We start from the raw sequence: 19,027 nt of genomic DNA, 5'->3' as shown, positions 1-19,027 counted from the left end.
TTGGCATTTTTATAGCGATCAGTTCTATAAAAATGCATTGGATTACTATAAAAATGCCACTGACAGTGAAGGGGTTAACACTAGGGGGCGAGGAAGGGGTTAAGTATGTTCCCTGGGTGTGTTCTAACTGTAGGGGGGTGGACTGACATGGGGAAATGACTGATCTTCTGTTCATACATTGTATGAACAGACAATCGGGCATTTCTCTCCCTGACAGGACCGGGAGCTGTGTGTTTACACACACAGCTCCCGGTCCTCGCTCTGTAACGAGCGATCGCGTGTGCTCTGGAGCGAGCGGAGGGCCCTATTGGCTGCTGGGCGAGGTGACGTATAGCTACATGCTCTCGCCCAGCAGAGCCGACCTGCCGCCGTATAACTGCGGCGGCTGGTCGGCAAGCAGTTAAAGGAGAATTGTACAAAAAAACAACCATAGTTACGCAGCGCAATTGCTTACTTGCGCCGGCGTAACGACTTCACCTGATTCAGAGAGCTCGTTACGCCGACTGCAGCCTAAGATATGCGTGGCATAAGGCTCTTATGCCCTCATATCTTAGGCTGCATTCTTACGCAGGCCGCTAGGTGGCGTTCCCGTTGTGGTCAGCGTATAGTATGCAAATTGCATACGAACGCCGATTCACAACGTTACGCGAGCCCTGCGTACGCAGTTTACGTTGTTTGCGTACGGCAGTTTTTGCGTAAGGCTGCCCATGCTAAAAGCAGGGGCAGCCAATGCTAAGTATACCCGTCGTTCCCGCGTCGCGAAATTTTAAATTTACGTTGTTTGCGTAAGTGAATCGTGAATGGCGCTGGACGCCATTCACGTTCACTTTGAAGCAAATGACGTCCTTGCCACGTCGTTTACCGCAATGCACGTCGGGAAAGTTTCCCGACGGAGCATGCGCTCTACGCTCGGCGCGGGAACGCGCCTGATTTAAATGATTCCCGCCCCCTATGGGATCATTTAAATTGCGCGCGCTTACGCCGGGCATTTTGCCGGAGCGCCCACGCAATTTACGGAGCTACTGCTCCGTGAATTAAGGGCAGCGCAGAAAATTTGCGGGGGCGCAGGGCAAAAACGGTGCCCTGCGCCTACGTAAAAACTGCGCAAATGTTACTGAATCTACCCCATTATTGGTTAAACCCACAAGTGCTTTTTTTTTTTTTACCACTACTATTCTCTTATATTGGCTTTTGGAATTTACAAATCTATCAATTTAGAAATCAGATGAAAGGTTTAGCGCTGGAAAACACGTTTTGATAGATAAAAAGTGCATTTTATATACATCTTTATAGATCAGATCAAAACGAGGGACAAATGAGGAGAATGAGGGCCAGAGGGACATTGCTCCAAATCAGGGACAGTTGGGAGCTATGCACCAAGGAATCAATAAATCACGTGGTTTTAGAATGTATGTGTATATTTATTGCTTCATAAATGGAAACCTAAATCATAAACATAATGAAAGGTGCCCACAGATTGCTTTCTGAAGTGCTATAAACATTATACAATTAATCCTTGTATAAAATATGTACATTGGTGCTATAAATCATCCATTGGGTGCCTCCGATCCAAGGCCTATTAAAGTTTCATAATAAGATGTTTTAGTGACTTTCTTCTTGTAGATGGGAAATCAATAGATCTGATTGCAGACACCTGTAGATAGACAAGATAAGCAGGTTAGTCACAGAAGATACAGTAGGTAGGTCCCTTATATGTTTGACAGATGGCTGAAAACTGATGTTAATTTTGGTCTAATTCGCATGACAGGAGATTGTGACCACCTCTCTATGGAGCCGGTTCACAAACCTCCGTGGAGGCCGCAGAGCGCATTGCGCAGGGGTCCTGTAAAATTAGTCTCTGATTCGTCCCTGAAACGGGGAACAGGAACGCACATGACCCCCTGCTGTGAGCCGCATCCAGCTTAGATGTGAACCCAGCCTTAAAGGGGTTGTAAAGGTCTGGGGCCAGATTCAGGTAGGGGCACGCACTGATACGGCGGCGCAGCGTATCGTCTTTACGCTACGCCGCCGTAAATTACTGGAGCAACGCTGTATTCACGAAGCACTTGCTCCGTAATTTGCGGCGGCGTAGCGTAAAAGGGGCCGGCGTAAGCGCGCGTAATTCAAATGATCCCGTAGGGGGCGGTGATCATTTAAATTAGGCGCGTTTCCGCGCCGAACGTACTGCGCATGCGCCGTCCCTCAAATTTCCCGACGTGCATTGCGGTAAATGACGTCGCAAGGACGTCATTGGCTTCGACGTGAACGTAAATGGCGTCCAGCACCATTCACGAACGACTTACCCAAACGACGTTAATTTTGAAAATCGCGACGCGGGAACGACGTCCATACTTACCATTGGCTGCGCCTCCTAATAGTAGGAGCAGCCTTACGCCGAAACCGACGTACGCAAACGACGTAAAAAACGACCGCCAGGCGCACGTACGTTTGTGAATCGGCGTAAGTATGCAATTTGCATACTTTACGCTGACAACTACGGGAACGCCACCTAGCGGCCAGCGTCAGAATGCACCCTATGATACAACGGCGTAAGAGACTTATGCCAGTCGTATCTTAGGCTACAGTTGGCGTATCTAGCTTTCTGAATACAGAAAATAGATACACCGGGGCAGCATTTGAATTACGCGGCATATCTATGAATATGCCGGCGTAATTCGTTCCTGAATCTACCCCTCGGTTTTTATTTTCTAAATAGGTTTCTTTAAGCTAGTGCATTATTGGTTCACTTACCTTTTCCTTCAATTTCCCTTCTAAATTTTATTTTTCTTTGTCTGAATTCTCACTTCCTGTTTCTCCTTAGTAAGCTTGCCACCATCATCTGGCTGGGGGTTAGTCAGTCAGAACAGCTTACTGAGGAGGAACAGGAAGTGAGAAATTCAGACAAAGAAAACTAGAATTAGAAGGGAAATTGAAGGAAAAGGTAAGTGAACCAACAATGCACAAGCTTAAAGGAACCTTTTTAGAAAATTAAAAAATGAACCTTTACAACCCCTTCAACCTTAAAAAAGGACATGTGTTCCAGTGCGTTTATGGAGCATTGTGGTGCCTTCCAATGCATTTTTGATGCGTTTTACAGCGTTCCAGTACAGCCAAGTGCAGGAAAAATACAGCATGTTCTATTTTTTTTCTGGAACTGGAATGCACTGGAACTGCAAGCACTAGTGTGAACTCTGCCATTGAAAACCATATTACTTACTTTCGATGCGTTTTTGATGCAGATAAAAAAAAACACACTGGACTGCATTTGGTGTGAACTGGCTCTTAGGCCCCTTTCACATTGAGGAGTTTTTCAGGCGGTACAGCGCTAAAAAATAGCGCTGCTATCGCGCCTGAAAAACTCCTTTACTGCACACTCAATGTGAAAGCCCGAGGGCTTTCACACTGAGGCGATGCGCTGGCGGGAGACAAAAAAATCTCCTGTCAGCAGCATCTTTGGAGCGGTGAGAGGAGCGGCATGTATACCGCTCCTTCACCGCTCCTTCCCATTGAAAACAATGGGAAACCGCGGCAATACCGCCCGCAATGCGCCTCTATAGAGGCGCATTGCGGGCGGTATTAACTCTTTATCGGCCGCTAGCGGGGGTTAATACCGCACCGCTAGCGGCTGATTCCCGCGGCAATTCCGGCGGTATAGCGCCGCTATTTTTAGCGGCGTTATACCGCCACCGCAGCTCCCGCCCCAGTCTGAAAGGGGCCTTAAAGATTTAGCCCTCATTCACATCGGGACGTTTTGACATGCTATTGCCGGCAACGGCACCATCCGAATTCCTTTCCTTTTCAATCGGTAGCTCTGTCATTTTCTGAAAATGTAATGCAATATGGCTACCTGGAGGAGTTCTGTATGTGGACAGAAGCCCCCCCCCCCTTAAAGAAGTCTACACTAAAAAGTCCGATTTCTGGCATCCCCTGCAGAAATTTCATTTTTGGTTGGATATTTCCAATAGGAAATCATGTCTAAAGAGTTTCAGGCCCAGCAGCTTAACTCATTTGAGCCCTACAGCTGCAGCAGCTAATTGATATTTATGAAACCACTCCCATTAGACTCACTCTGAACAGAGGCACAGACAAGCACACATTGATTTCTTCAGAATAACAAAAGGTAGGAATCTGCAACATAGTTTGTTATAATCTTTGCAAAATACATAGATCATCCAGAGGGGAATGCTTTTTTTCTCAACAAAAGTGGAGTTACTCTTTAAAGTGAATTTAAACATGATTCATGAAATTTGACCTAAGCACATATATCTGTAGTGTTTTCTTATCTCTGTCCAAATGCCTAAGTCCCATGTGTTTCTGCTGCTCCGTTCTTCTGTTCTCAACATGATAACTTCTGACAAGTTCTCCAACAACTGAGATAAAAGCAGCCTGAAATGTATGTCATGGGAGGTTTCTATAAATTAGCAGAGAGCTTGTCTTGTCACAGCACAGCTCTGAACATTTCTTCCTTTGCCTACGTGGAGTGGGGGTGTGTGCCTTTCCTCCAATCGGCTGTCTCCCAGTGTATGCCTAGAATTCACTCCCAGTGCTGAACAGGAAGAGAAAATCTCTAAAGCCCTGTACACACGGCCGGGAATCCCATCCGTTTGAAAACCTTTGGTTTTCCTGACGGGATTCCTGCCAAGCTTGCCTTGAAAAGCCATGTATACACACGGCCACACAAAAGACCCGTCGTTCTTTTTAATGGCAAGAACGTGGTGACGTCAAAGACTATGACGAGCCGGTTAAATTACGTTCTATGCTACCGCGCATGAGTCGAATTGTTATCGAGCATGCGTGGTTTATTTCTCGGCAGGACCAGTTTTCTTGGCAGGAAACACTCTGCTAGGAATCCTGACGGGGAAATAGAGAGCAGGTTCTCTATTTTTTTCTGGCAGTTTGACTGCTTGGGAGCATACACACGACCAGGATTCCTGGCCAAAAGCTCTACTGACAGTTTTCCTGCCGGGAAAACCGGTCGTATGTACAGGGCCTAACTCGATGAGCACTTTCTAAAGAACATATAAAGCTGAAGACAGCAGATATACATGTAAAACGTATGTAGGGAGATTTGTTTCATTCCTGTGTATCATCTGAGGCTGTTCACTTCACTGGGTATATATGAGGGTTTAATTCCACTTTAAGCCCAATGAGGAAATATTTATTAATTTTCCAACACAAACACACAAAATATTTCTTTTGTTTGAAAACCATCTCTGATCAAAACTTTATATATCACCATCTATGAACTCCTTTAGTAAATTAATACCTGTAGCGAGTGGCCGGCATGGAGCCTCAACCAATAAATTATGGAAAGAATTGTATTGAAATCAACCTATTTACTAAGCTCAGTGAATATTTATTTTTCTACGTGAACCATGTCCAGTATTTAGGAGTATACGCAAAGTAAATGTTCACTGGGCTTAGTAAATAAGGTGAACTTAATCTAACCAAGTTTATGAATGGTTTAGGACTGCATCATATTTACTAAGCCAAGTAATCAGGCGCTACCCCTTTGATAAATACGATCAAGTAAAATGGCGCTTCACAAAATAAAAAATTAAATAGCAGTAAATAACTTGATTTTTTTTTTAGGTTGTTGTGTCTGAGAGAACCCCGTCATGACTGTGAAGCTAATACTGGTTTGCCTACAAATTGCCCTCTGTGTGCAAGTTCAGTCTGCATGGTTTTATGGAAGGAGAATTGCCTATTGTGATTTTCATGGTAAAGCTAGAATTTTGGGGCAATTTTATTTTATTTTTATTTTTTCGAAGTTTTCAAGCTGATGTTCTATAGCTTTATTACTATTTGTGTAATATGAGCTATTGAGGTTAGTAAATGGCTTTTATTATTGTAGCTTATTGTAATATTTCTATCCCTCCACCGGGGCTCCTGTAATATTCCTATCTCTCCACTGGGGCTCCGACATCTCCACCAACTCCGGCGCAGGGTGATGACGTCACAACGACATCACCTGGCTCCTCCTCGTATCCTCGTAGCCTAACCTAGCACTAGGCATGGGAAGGGAACTAACATGGGGTTGGCCCTAGGGCAGTGGACAACCTTATCAAATGGCCTTGCATGTTCACCCTCAGTTTTCAGGGTATGCTCAAAAAGTTTTGAGCAAAAAGTGATGAGGAATGCAAAATAGGGGCCAATGTGCAAGGCAAAATCTGGCCTTCTAGAATGGTATACAGATTCCTCTTTTCTTGGTCAGAAGGCCCAGTCCTGGGGACAGGTGTATAAAAGAAGCTTGTGGAGGTGCCATGACCATGGTGCCATACGTAGAACACAATGAGCTTCTCACCTTCAATATGAATGTGCCATGACCATAGTGCCATACTAAAAGCACAGTGAGCTTCTTATATTCACTGTGAATGTGTCATGCCTAAAGAGCCATACTGAAGGCACAGTAAGCTTTGCACCCTCAATGTGAATGTGCCATGATCATGGTGCCATACTAAGAACACAACACACTTCTCATCCTCAATGTCAATATGCCGTGAATATGGTGCCATACTAAGAACACAAAGAACTTCTCATCCTCAATGTGAATGTGCCATGATCATGGTGCCATACTAAGAACACAAAGAACTTCTCATCCTCAATGTGAATGTGCCATGATCATGGTGCCATACTAAGAACATAAAGAACTTCTCATCCTCAATGTGAATGTGCCATGATCATGGTGCCATACTAAGAACACAACAAACTTCTCATCCTCAATGTGAATGTGCCATGATCATGGTGCCATACTAAGAACACAACGCACTTTTCATCCTCAATGTCAATATGCCATGATCATGGTGCCATACTAAGAACACAAAGAACTTCTCATCCTCAATGTGAATGTGCCATGATCATGGTGCCATACTTAGAACATAAAGAACTTCTCATCCTCAATGTGAATGTGCCATGATCATGGTGCCATACTAAGAACACAAAGAACTTCTCATCCTCAATGTGAATGTGCCATGATCATGGTGCCATACTAAGAACATAAAGAACATCTCACTAGCCGATCTGTGACTGCTGCTCCTCTCTGCCAATCCCTTCACTGGCTTCCCCTACCCCACCGTATAAAATTAAAAATGCTAACCACAACATACAAGGTCATCCACAACATCGCCCCCAGCTACATCACCAACATCATCTGCAGATATCGCCCAAATCGTCCCCTCCCTTCCTCCCAGGACCTTCTGCTCTCCATCTCCCTTGTTACCTCCTCCCATGCTCGCCTTCAGGACTTATCCAGAGCCTCTCCCATCCTCTGGAACTCCCTGCCCCAGTATGTCCATTCAGCCCCTACCCTGTCCACCTTTAGGAGATCCCTGAAAACTCATTTATTCAGGGAAGCCTATCCCAAAACAACTATCCCCAAGCCACCCCCATCAAATCATACCCGCAGCTAATACCTTTTGTACCACCACCCCCTCCCATTTAGAATGTAAGCTCTACGAGCAGGGCCCTTCTGTACCTTCTGTACATAGTAAAGCGCTGCGTAAACTGTTGGCGCTATATAAATCGTGTATAATAATAATCATCCTCAGTGTAAATGTGCCATTACCATAGAGCCATACTGAAAGTACAGCGAGCTTCCCACTGTTAATGTGAATTTGGGTTGCCTCCTTGGGGCCCAAGCATTGCAGGCTCTTTCTCCCTGGCCCCTGGCAAGATCAGGTAGACCTATCCCTTCCAGGAGGTACTGAGTGAGCTACATAAGCTCTGGCCTAGTGTGCCAGGTAAAAAGCAACCCAGGGGGATAAGATACCCACAGTGTACCTTATACCAGGAAATATTGGTACTGGTAAATGCTATTTTTCTCATAGATGTAGAGAATAATAAGGGCTCTTTCACACGGGCGGCCCGTTCAGGTCCGCCTGCCAGTTTTTTAGGCGGACCTGAACGGGCGCTCCATGCTCCTCTATGGAGCCGCGGATGTCAGCAGTGACATGCCCACTGACATCTGACCCGCTCCGATCCGCCTACTTTTCCATTCATCTGGTGGATCGGATCGGGTGAACACGGACAGACGGTCCGTGTTCATCCGATCCCCCCATAGGGGAGAGCGAAGAAAAGACAGGGCCGTCCCTGCACAGTGTGCGGGGACCGCCCTGTCATCCGCCGGCTCAGCGGGGATCAACAGAGCGATCCCCGCTGAGCAAGCGGAGGTTCACGGGGCGGATCATTACTGATCCGCCCCGTGTGAAAGGGGCCTAAGTCTCTGATAACAACATAGACTGTATTTGATCTATTCTATGCTAAAAGGCCACAAAGTAGCAGTTGTTTTTTCCTCAGCAAAACAGTTAAGAATAGCCTGGTTAACAATTAAAAGGAGCATAGAGCTCCATTTTATGTCTGGAAATCATAATTACAAAACATTCACATGCATGATTTATATTACCTGATTAAAAAGCCATTTAAAAAAAAATATTGGTGGTTAAATTATTCTTACCATTTTGAGGGACAATTCTGTATTTTCTGTCCAAGCACAATTCAGACTGCTTTCTTCTGACATTTCTCTGTGCCTCTGGAGTAAGTCCATTTTGATTTCGAGAGAAGATAAAGGAGTAATCATCCAAACAATCTCCGTTGTCACCCATCTCGCGACACGAGTAGACGATGGCATAGTTATCGTAATCTGTGTCTACGACCCAGTGATTATCAACTGCACACAGAACAAATAGGACGTACAGGTTACATTTTACAAGCAATGATAACACAATTATGTCAATTCTGCCGCCGGCTCAGATTTTAAAGTACTGTATTCACAAATGTCTGACACAGATTAGCCTCTCACCTTCTGACATGCTACATAGTTACAATCTGATCACTGGGATACGACGGCATATGGGTAAGATCCGACAGGCGTACGGCTTCGTACGCCTTCGGGTCTTAGATGCAATACTTCGGCGCCCGCTGGGTGGAGTTTGCGTCGTTTTCAGTGTCGGGTATGCAAATTAGCTTTTTCCGAAGATCCACGAACGTACGCGCGGTCGTCGCATTCTTTTACGTCGTCTCTAGTCGGCTTTTTCTGGCGTATAGTTAAAGCTGCTATTTTGCGGCGTATAGATAGACTTGCCATGTTAAAGTATGGCCGTCGTTCCAGCATCAATTTTTTTTTATTTTTTTTGCGTGAGTCGTCCGTGAATAGGGATGGACGTAAGTCACGTCGAAATTAAAAAAATGATGTCGTTGCGACGTCATTTCGCACAGACATTGCACCACAATGTAAGTGGCACATTTTAGAACTACCACATTTAGGCTGGGTTCACACTGAATGCCAATGCAGCTCCCAGCTGAAGGAAATTGTATAATGTGTGGCCAGTCTTTGGTTTGCTTACCTCCTTTTTCAAGATAGGATGCCAGTCCGTAGTACTTCATAACGAATTTGGCAGGGTCATCTGTGTCCTGGAAGAGTCCCACCATATCAGCGCATACTTCAATAGTGCTACAAACAAAGCACAAGTATATCTAAAGTTATACCACTAAACCTGAACTCCAGGCAACCAAATAAATATAGCCATGAAATAAATACCATATATGCAAGCTGCCATAGGATTTGTATTTCTGTTCATTCCTATTTCCTAATAATAATAATTCATAATTTCCCTTTGGGATTAATCAAGTATTCTGAATCTGAATAAGATTAACAAAGCCTTGCCACATAGCACAGCCCTATCTGGTAAAGCCTAGGATCTGATTTTTCTCTGTTGCAGTTACGTAACACTAAAAGCCCGTACACACGATCGGATACAACAATTGTGTGATGGAAGGGTTTAGTCGGATAATCCGACCGTTTGTATGCTCCAAACCGACAATTGTTGTCGGAAATTTCCAACAACAAATGCTGGATAGCCATGCTCTCATATTGTCCGACAACAAATGTGTTCCATCGGTTTATACAATCGTGTGTACACAAATCTGTCAGACTAAAATCCAAAGTACAAACACGCATGCTCCGAGCCAATGCTAACCATCAGACAACATTAGCAAACGTTGCCCAAAGGGTGGTGCTAAAGAGCTTTGTGTATGTCGGCTGAAAAAGTTCTGCCGTCTGTATGCAGAACAAGTTCACGGCCAACGCCCTTTGGACAAAAATCCATGGATTTGTCCGATGGAAGTCCGATCGTGTGTACGAGGCTTAAAGCCTCGTACACAAGGTACAATTGTACGACCGAGCTTCTGATTTTTGTCAAAAGGGCATACTAACGGTACGCAAATTGTAGTTTGACAAACACAAACGTAGTGACGTACTATGAGAGTATAACGAGGAATTTCATTTATCAAGCGCCATCCTTTGGGCCCCTTCTGCTAATTTCATGTTAGTAGAAGTTTGGTGAGCATTCATTCGCGATTTTCAGATCGTACAAAACAATTGCCTTTTAACCCTTTCCCGCCGAGCGTACGCATATATGCATCCTCGGTTTTCGGGGGTTATACCGGGATGATGCCCGCAGCTGCAGGCACCCTCCAATTCACATGAAATAGTGGGTGTGGTCAGACAAATTTCACAAACAGTAGGGGGGTCTTAAAAGGGCATTAAATACCAGGATTGCATTACTTTTTGTACCCTGCTATATATATATATATATATATATATATATATATATATATTGACTAGCCAGCCAGCACCCTGAGGCCAGCCAGCCAGCCAACCAGCACCCTGAGACCAGCCAGACCAGCACTGAGACCAGCCAGGCCAGCACGAGTACCCTGAGACCAGCCAGCCAGCACCCTGAGACCAGCCAGGCCAGCACCGAGTACCCTGAGACCAGCCAGGCCAGCACTGAGATCAGCCAGCCAGCACCCTGAGACCAGCCAGGCCAGCAGGGCCGATCCTAGGGTTAGACGCCTGGTTGCAGAAATATTTTTGGCGCCCCCATATGGGCGTGGTCATCTTACTAACTCCTCCCCTTTACAAATGTTTCTATGGCTACGACTCAAACACAGAGATGCTCCCCTAAGAAGTCTTCATTAGTGTCCCCCATCAGAGCCCCCCAGCAGGTGTCCCCCATCAGAGCCCCTCCCAGCAGGTGTCCCCCATCAGAGCCCCCCCCAGCAGGTGTCCCCCATCAGAGCCTCCCCAGCAGGTGTCCCCCATCAGAGCCCCCCCAGCAGGTGTCCTCCATCAGAGCCCCCCCAGCTGGTGTCCCCATCAGAGCCCCCCACATCAGGTGTCCCCATAGATCAGTACTTGTCCAATAGATTCATGTAGCTCAGGCGCGCTGGGAGCAGAAGCACATTACAGGGGGCAGGGCATACGTGGCATCTTTGGGTACTTGGAGGGTGGCACTTGGAGAGCATTTCTGGGAGTGCACGGGATGATTGGCAGCAGCTCCGGCCAACCCAGAAGCCTCTCATCACACCGCCTATAGGAAAAGAGCCAACACACGTAGAGGGGATGGGGCAGACAGGAGACTGCTCCATGCACACCTGACAGAATTAATTAGTGGAGCCTAGTACCGGAATGTGTTCCGGTAATAGGCTCCACTGTGGTACCCAACCCGGATTCCGGGGACAGTGGGAGGTATGCGCTCTTGTCAGTTGCCAGCGGAGAGAGCAAGCGGGATGGGGAACCGCAGCACCCACTACATGCACTCTGCCTCTGGACACAGACAAGAAGGAGGGAGGGGAGCACTTTGGAGCTTTGGCGCCCCCACCTCTGCGGCGCCTGGGTGCAGAGCACCCCGTGCACCCTGCCTAGGATCGGCTCTGCAGGCCAGCACCAAGACCAGTCAGGCCAGTACCGAGACCAGCCAGGCCAGCACCAGTATTTTCTGTGAAATATATATGCATATGAGCATATATATTTTTTTTTTTTTTTTTTGGTGGGGGAGTGGTTCTTGGGTGGGAGTTCCCACACTTTTTTCCCCAGGACTTGACCCTTGAATTTAACCCAATGTGTGTTGCCTGGGGTTATTTTTTAATAATTATCCCAGTCTTAAATTTGACCTTATTTGGTCCAGACCATACCCCTTTCACCAAGCCCCGCCCATCAATAGTTAAAAAAAAAGAAAAAGTGCAAACCTACATAAACAGGAATACTTGACGGTATAATTCTGGTAAAATTGCAGCTGCTGTGATATGAGAGGAGAGAGATATCTTACCCCATTAAAAATACTCTTCCTCTGGCTGTTGCTGTCATTTTCCCCTCCTCATCAATAGAGAAGTGGGCCACAATGTCATCATAAAGGAAAAGTCCTTCTGGGTCCTTCTTAGCTACTGCATACCAGGTTCCAGCATACTAAAAAATAAAATTACATGAATAGAGAATTTAATAGATTTGCCTGTGTATTTTTTTGGTATAACTCCCTCTGTTATGTTATTTCAATAAATAGTGCAATAAAATATTACAAACAATTGCTGAATTGGGTAAAGTGCAGATACTTGGTGAAGCCAGAGACAAGGGTTTGGCTGTGAAATATCACCGAAACACCAGAATTTGTCTTCATGAAAGTGGCTTTTGATTTTATCTCAAATAAATAGGTTTACTTTTATGTATAATTAGTGTAGTAATCCACCTCAACCTACTAGAATTCATCTTTGTATTGCTAAATGTTATTATTGAGTGTTCTTTGATAATAAACATGAAGGGGTAGATTCAGATAGAATCGTCTATCTTTATGCCCGGCGTAACGTATCTCAGATACGTTACGCCGCCGTAATTTAGGGCGCAAGCTCTGTATTCAGAAAGAACTTGTGCCCTTAGTTACGGCGGCGTAACGTATCTGTGTCGGCGTAAGCCCGCATAATTCAAATGTGGATGATGTGGGCGTGTTTTATGTATATTAACTGTGACCCCGCGTTTTTGACGTTTTTTACGAATGGCGCATGCGCGTGCAAAAATCCCAGTGCGCATGCTCGAAAATCCACCGCAAAACGTCATTGCTTTCGACGTGAACGTAAATTACGTACATCCCTTTTCGCAAACGACTTACGCAAACGACGTAAAATTTTCAAAACTCGACGCGGGAACGACGGCCATACTTAACATAGGCTATGCCTCATATAGCAGGGGTAACTATACGCCGAAAAAAGCCTAACGTAAACGACGTAAAAAAATGCGCCGGCCGGACGTACGTTTCTGAATCGGCGTATCTAGCTCATTTGCATATTCCTTGCTTAAAGTGGAGGTTCACCCGGAAATGTAAATTTTTAACCTTAGATTGAGGCTCATTTTGTGAAGGGGAATCGGCTAGTTTTTTTTAAATCGAAGCTGTACTTACCGTTTTAGAGAGCGATCTTCTCCGCCGCTTCCGGGTATGGGCTGCGGGACTGGGCGTTCCTATTTGATTGACAGTCTTCCGACAGGCTTCCGACGGTCGCATCCATCGCGTCACGATTTTCCGAAAGTAGCCGAACGTCGGTGCGCAGGCGCCGTATAGAGCCGCACCGACGTTCGGCTTCTTTCGGCTACCCGTGACGCAATGGATGCGACCGTCGGAAGCCTGTCTGAAGACTGTCAATCAAAATAGGAACGCCCAGTCCCGAAGACCATACCCGGAAGCGGCGGAGAAGATCGCTCTCTAAAACGGTAAGTACAGCTTCGATTTTAAAAAAACTAGCCGATTCCCCTAGACAAAATGAGCATGAATTTAAGGTTCAAAAAATGTTTTTGGGTGAACGCTTTAACTATACGGAAGCGCCACCTAGCGGCCAGCGTAAATATGCAGCCTAAGATACGATGGTGTAAAACACTTACGCCGGTCGTATCTTAGGGAAATCTATGCGTAACTGATTCTATGAATCAGGCGCATAGATACGACCGGCCGGACTCAGAGATATGAGGCGTATCTTCTCTCTGAATCTAGCCCGAAATGTCCATCTCGGATGTTAGTGTTTTTTTAGTGTTGGTTTAGTATTTCTATATATTCAGGCAGATATGAACTACTGCATATGAATTTTATACAACTACCACTTGGAACCAGTAGGTGGCAAGCTATCACATTTAAATGGAATAGGAGGAGTGATCATTTAAGGGGAGATCAGATTACACATGCTGCTAAACGACTCAAAGGATGAACATGCCTCCCTCTCTCCTGGAAGAGATGAGACCATTTGAGTTCATTATCCACAGACTTTACTAGGATGCTCTATAAACTGAGTGGTATTGTTTTCCTTCTATACTTAGACCCCCTTCACACTGAGGTGCTTGAAAACTGCCCATAAACATCAGATGTTTTTCAAGTGGTTTTGAGGCATTAGCAGTGCGCTTTTTCTAAGGTCACGTGACTCAAAAGAACCATTTTGGGGCGCTTTTCGTGCTTTTTGCAGGTGCTTTTAAAGCTCTTCCCATTCATTTCAATAGAGAGGGTTTTTTTTTTAGGAACTTTTTTAAGTTCTCAAAGCATGCTCAAAAGATGCTCCTTGCAGGACTTTTTTCACCGCCCCGCCAGCGCACCGCCCCAGTGTAAAAACATACATTGATATTAATGGGAAGCAGTTTTCAGGCGCTTTTTTTTTAGTGCGAAAGCACCTGAAAAGAGCCTCAGTGTGAAAGGGGTCTAAATGTATGCTTTGGATAAAAATGTAGCACATCTCTGCTAAAATGTACATGTGTCTGTGTTTCTGAACTCTGAAAGAACGAAAAAATACCTGCTGATCTACCAAAAATCCAACAAGCTCCTAAATTGCTCTAGTGATCTCACAATGCTACCTCTGCTGCACCAAAATCACTAAGGGCTTATTTACACTTTCTTTGCCTTCAACACACATTAAAGAGCCTACCGCTTCAACATGCTTGTTTTTATATGTTTTTGATGCTTCTGTGATGCTTTGATTATGTTTTTTTGGAGCTTGGCAGGTGCCGTGTGTGTGTTGATATCTCATACCTGCAATACCCCTAAAACAAAGCGAAGCCAAAGCTGTCTAAAGCCTCTCAAAAGATGAAGGTGCTGTAAGCGAGCATTTTCATAGACTTCTATGGAGGCTTTGAAGACGTTTTGAAGCACCACTAAAGTGACATGGGGTATTATTTTTAAAGTAAAGCAACACAAACGCAAAGTGTAATCAGGACTGTAAGCTTACCATTTTATTTAGTGACAGGTGCTTTGACTGGCATTCAGTAAGCTTTAAAAAAAAAGTCCTATGCCATGTTTTAAGGGCTCATTTGCTTCAACTCCAACACACAATAAAGCGCCTACTGCTTCAACTACAACAAACATTAAAGCGCCTACTGCTTCAACTCCAACACACAATAAAGCGCCTACTGCTTCAACTACAACACACATTAAAGCGCCTACTGCTTCAACTCCAACACACATTAAAGCCCCTACTGCTTCAACTCCCAACACACATTAGAGCCCCTACTGCTTTAACTCCAACACACATTAAAGCCCCTACTGCTTCAACTCCAACACACATTAAAGCGCCTACTGCTTCAACTCCAACACACAATACAGTGCCTACTGCTTCAACTCCAACACACAATACAGTGCCTACTGCTTCAACTCCAACACACATTAAAGCCCCTACTGCTTCAACTCCAACACACATTAAAGCCTTTACTGCTTCAACTCCAACACACATTAAAGCGCCTACTGCTTCAACATGCTTTTTTATGTGTTTTTGATGCTTCTGCAATACTTTGATGGTGCTTAAATGATGCGTCGGTGGTGCTTTTTTGAAGCTTTAATGAACCTTTTTGCAGATACCCCGTCTGTGTGTTGATATCTCATACCTGCAATACTTCCAAAGCAAAGCTAAAGCTGAATTAAAGCCTCTCAAAAGCTGGAGGTGTTTTAAGTTAACTTTGCCATAGACTTCTATAAAGGCTTTGAAGACACTTTGTAGAATGTAGCACCACTAAAGCTACAATGGGTATCGTTTTTGAAGCAATGCCAAAGCAAACACAAGGTGTAAACAGAACTGTAAGCTAAGCATTTTATATATTGTAAACGAGTCCTAACAGTGTTGTCAGCGTTACTCAGTACCTTCCTGCTGGACTACAGAGCTCCTTACCATTTCTCATCTCCAAAACAGAGGGGTGCCCTGTAGTACAAAAGAGCTTCAGTACAACAGAGGCAACATTGTCATCTGTTTACAGGATGTTAGGGGCTCTCTGTATTTCAGGCAGGTATTTCTGTACTTGCAGCATCATAATTAAGTTAGGCAGTTAAAATTTTTGGAGCCTCTGAAATTTTTGTAAACAAGGAAGTAAATATGTAAATGCATGCAGGTATAGCTAAAATTTGAACTGCTCAAGGCACTGCTATTTGTGGACAATTTGGCAACTTAAAAAGTCCAGTTACACCAGAAGCTAACAATAACAACCCCATATTAATGGAAAATATAAAAATAAATTAGTTGGACATCTATCTCATAGACCTATGGTTAGAGTTGTAGCGAAAATAAATGCTAAAAAAACATAAAATACAGGTATATTTAAAACAAGGTGGCATACCCGTTGTCTGTCAAAAGTTTCCATGGTTTTGAAGGTGCTGACACGGCAGTCCCTCTCTGCCGAACTGAGGCAGAACAGGGCAATAAAGAGCCCGAATATTTTAAGGTCCATCTTTTAGTGCACGACCAGCTCTAGAAAAACTGTCAAAAATATGAGAAAAATAAAAGCAAACAGTTAATCAATTCCTCAAACTGTTTTATTTAACAAAAAAAAAGGCTCATATATAGATATATACAGTAAAACCTTGGTTTGCAAGCATAATTTGTTCCAGAAACATGCTTGTAATCCAAAGCACTTGTAAATCAAAGCATTTTTTTTACAGGGTATAAAAGAGAAGAGAGGCACCTCTAAGTGTAACAATAAGTTGCTAAATATTGTACCCTCATTAAATGTAACCATATTGCAACACTTAGAGGCTCCTCTCTTCTTTTTTATACTCAGTTGTGACATGACGCTACTCTTATATCAAGACATCGCTTGTATATCAAGGCAAAATTTATTAAAACATTTTGCTTGTCTTGCAAAACGCTCTCAAACCAAGTTACTCTCGAACCAAGGTTTTACTGTATATCTATATGTGTGTGTGTATATCTATATAGATAGATAGATAGATAGATAGATAGATAGATAGATAGATAGATAGATATATATATATATATAGAGAGAGAGAGAGAGAGAGAGAGTGTGTGTATATATATATATATATATATATATATATAGATAGATAGATAGATATCTATATATATAGATATATATAGATATATATATATATATATATATATATATATATATGTGTGTATATATATATATATATATATATATATATATATATATATATATGTGTGTATATATATAAATTGCCCAGTTTATACTGTATTTCATTTTTTTACTATTATAATTTATTGGTACAATTATTATATTTTATTAAAAAAGAACATATATATCTATAGCTATATGTGTGTATATATATATAGCTATAGATATATATATAGATATGTATCGATATCAATATCTAATATATATAGATATAGATATGTATCTATATATAGATATACATGTTCTTTTTTAATAAAATATAATAATCGTAGCAAAAAAAATAATAGTAAAAAAATGAAATATAAACTGGGCAATTTAGAGGATAGAAGATAGGAATGTAATAATAATTCAATATAGACAGTGCATTAATCCATAGCAATAAAATGAGACCACTTTTTTACGGCAGTAGATTACGGTTAGGAGATAAAGTTGGGTTATTTGCTATGGATTACTACACTTGCACAATCATCATGATTTGCTTGTATTTAGTAAGTCTAAAAGTATTTAAAAGCAACATGTACACAAATATTCCCCATATATAACACTACCACTACTAATACTAAAAACATAACTATTAACAAGTGCAATAATACTACCAATAAATAGTTTTCTCCATATTTTACATTTGCTAAAATCATTTTACAAATATTTAGCCACACTAAAAAAAAAAAAGAATAGCCACAGCAGCAGCATCATCATGAATATTATAGTAATAACTGTAACATGAGTTACCATTATCTATACTCTAAATAACCCAGTAATAAAGCGAAGATTAAACATTGAATTCTAATTAATAATAATGGCAATAATCATGATTTGTTATATTGGAAATTAATAATTCTGTCCTATCCTGCCTTTAGATAATTTTGCCATTTAAATATTTGCAGTCATTCTTTTATGGAGCTTCTAATATAAAATCCACTGTCAAATGTAAATGATCATGAAACGAGCCAGTTTAGGTAGCTGAAGTAAGTCCAGAAATAAGTGAATAGAGAAGACGATCGTCTTACAGAAAATCCAGCTGCTCCCAGATGTAATAAACCCAGGAATGCTGTGCCTGAGAGCCTTATATACAGCCCCACAGTCACACAGTTTCGTAACTCCAGCGGGAAGGTAAAAACGTATATTTACCTTTGCCAATATATCCAGTCCCAACTGGATAGTCGCCCACTTCAACAAACTTGCATAACATCAAACCATGCACTTTAACCCATAGCCCATCACTCTGTGAAAACCCCCCCCCAGCAATCTCAGGAGGGAAGAAAATATGACTCTGTGTACATGGAGAGGTGGGGATTTGCTAAAAAAAAAAAATATTTGTGATTTTAGGAGCTTCGTCTGTGGTTTGGAGGTGTCTGGCTGCAGGCCAGCTCCCCGGGAGGGCACACACACATGCTCAATTCATGTACAGTCCTGTTCAAGTGTTTGAATGTTTTTCCTAAAAAATATACAAGATTACATCCATGTTTCATCTTTTAATGTCAAAATTCCAATTAATTACATCTGTTAATATTAAAATCACTGCACATAACATATGCCATCTAAGAGCTTTCACTGTATAAAATATGTCTCAATATACAGTATATTAAAGTATTATTACATTTTTTTTTTAAATAACAAACATGTTATACCTACATTCTCTGTGTAATGGTTTTGCACAGAGCAGCCTCGATCCTCCTCTTCTCAGGTCCCTCGTTGGTGGCCCTGATCCCTCCCACCGAGTGCCCCCAGAGCAAGCAGCTTTTTATGGGGACACCCAAGCATGTTCGCTCCCAAGCCTCTGCTCTGTGTGTCCATTCACATGCATGT

The 19,027-nt window shown here is 43.0% G+C and overlaps 1 protein-coding gene across 2 annotated transcripts; it reads right to left on the bottom strand.

The window, feature by feature from the left end:
• Positions 1-1,400: 1,400 nt before the first annotated feature.
• Positions 1,401-18,367, bottom strand: RBP4 (retinol binding protein 4). Of its 2 annotated transcripts, none has more exons than XM_040361771.1 (6): positions 18,350-18,367; positions 16,403-16,542; positions 12,108-12,244; positions 9,342-9,448; positions 8,453-8,665; positions 1,401-1,654 (listed from the first exon to the last, which is right to left on the bottom strand). In XM_040361771.1, the coding sequence occupies exons 2-6, from the start codon at positions 16,511-16,513 to the stop codon at positions 1,632-1,634; spliced, it is 591 nt and encodes a 196-aa protein (XP_040217705.1). In that variant the 5' UTR covers positions 16,514-16,542; positions 18,350-18,367; the 3' UTR covers positions 1,401-1,631. The 2 variants fall into 2 exon arrangements, with proteins under 2 accessions (XP_040217705.1, XP_040217704.1); XM_040361770.1 differs by lacking the exon at positions 18,350-18,367 and adding an exon at positions 18,229-18,338.
• Positions 18,368-19,027: the final 660 nt, after the last annotated feature.

Source organism: Rana temporaria, chromosome 8 (genome assembly GCF_905171775.1).
Source record: "Rana temporaria chromosome 8, aRanTem1.1, whole genome shotgun sequence".
In the NCBI taxonomy this organism is placed as follows: domain Eukaryota; kingdom Metazoa; phylum Chordata; class Amphibia; order Anura; family Ranidae; genus Rana; species Rana temporaria.
This window is presented reverse-complemented; position numbering and strand designations above follow the sequence as displayed.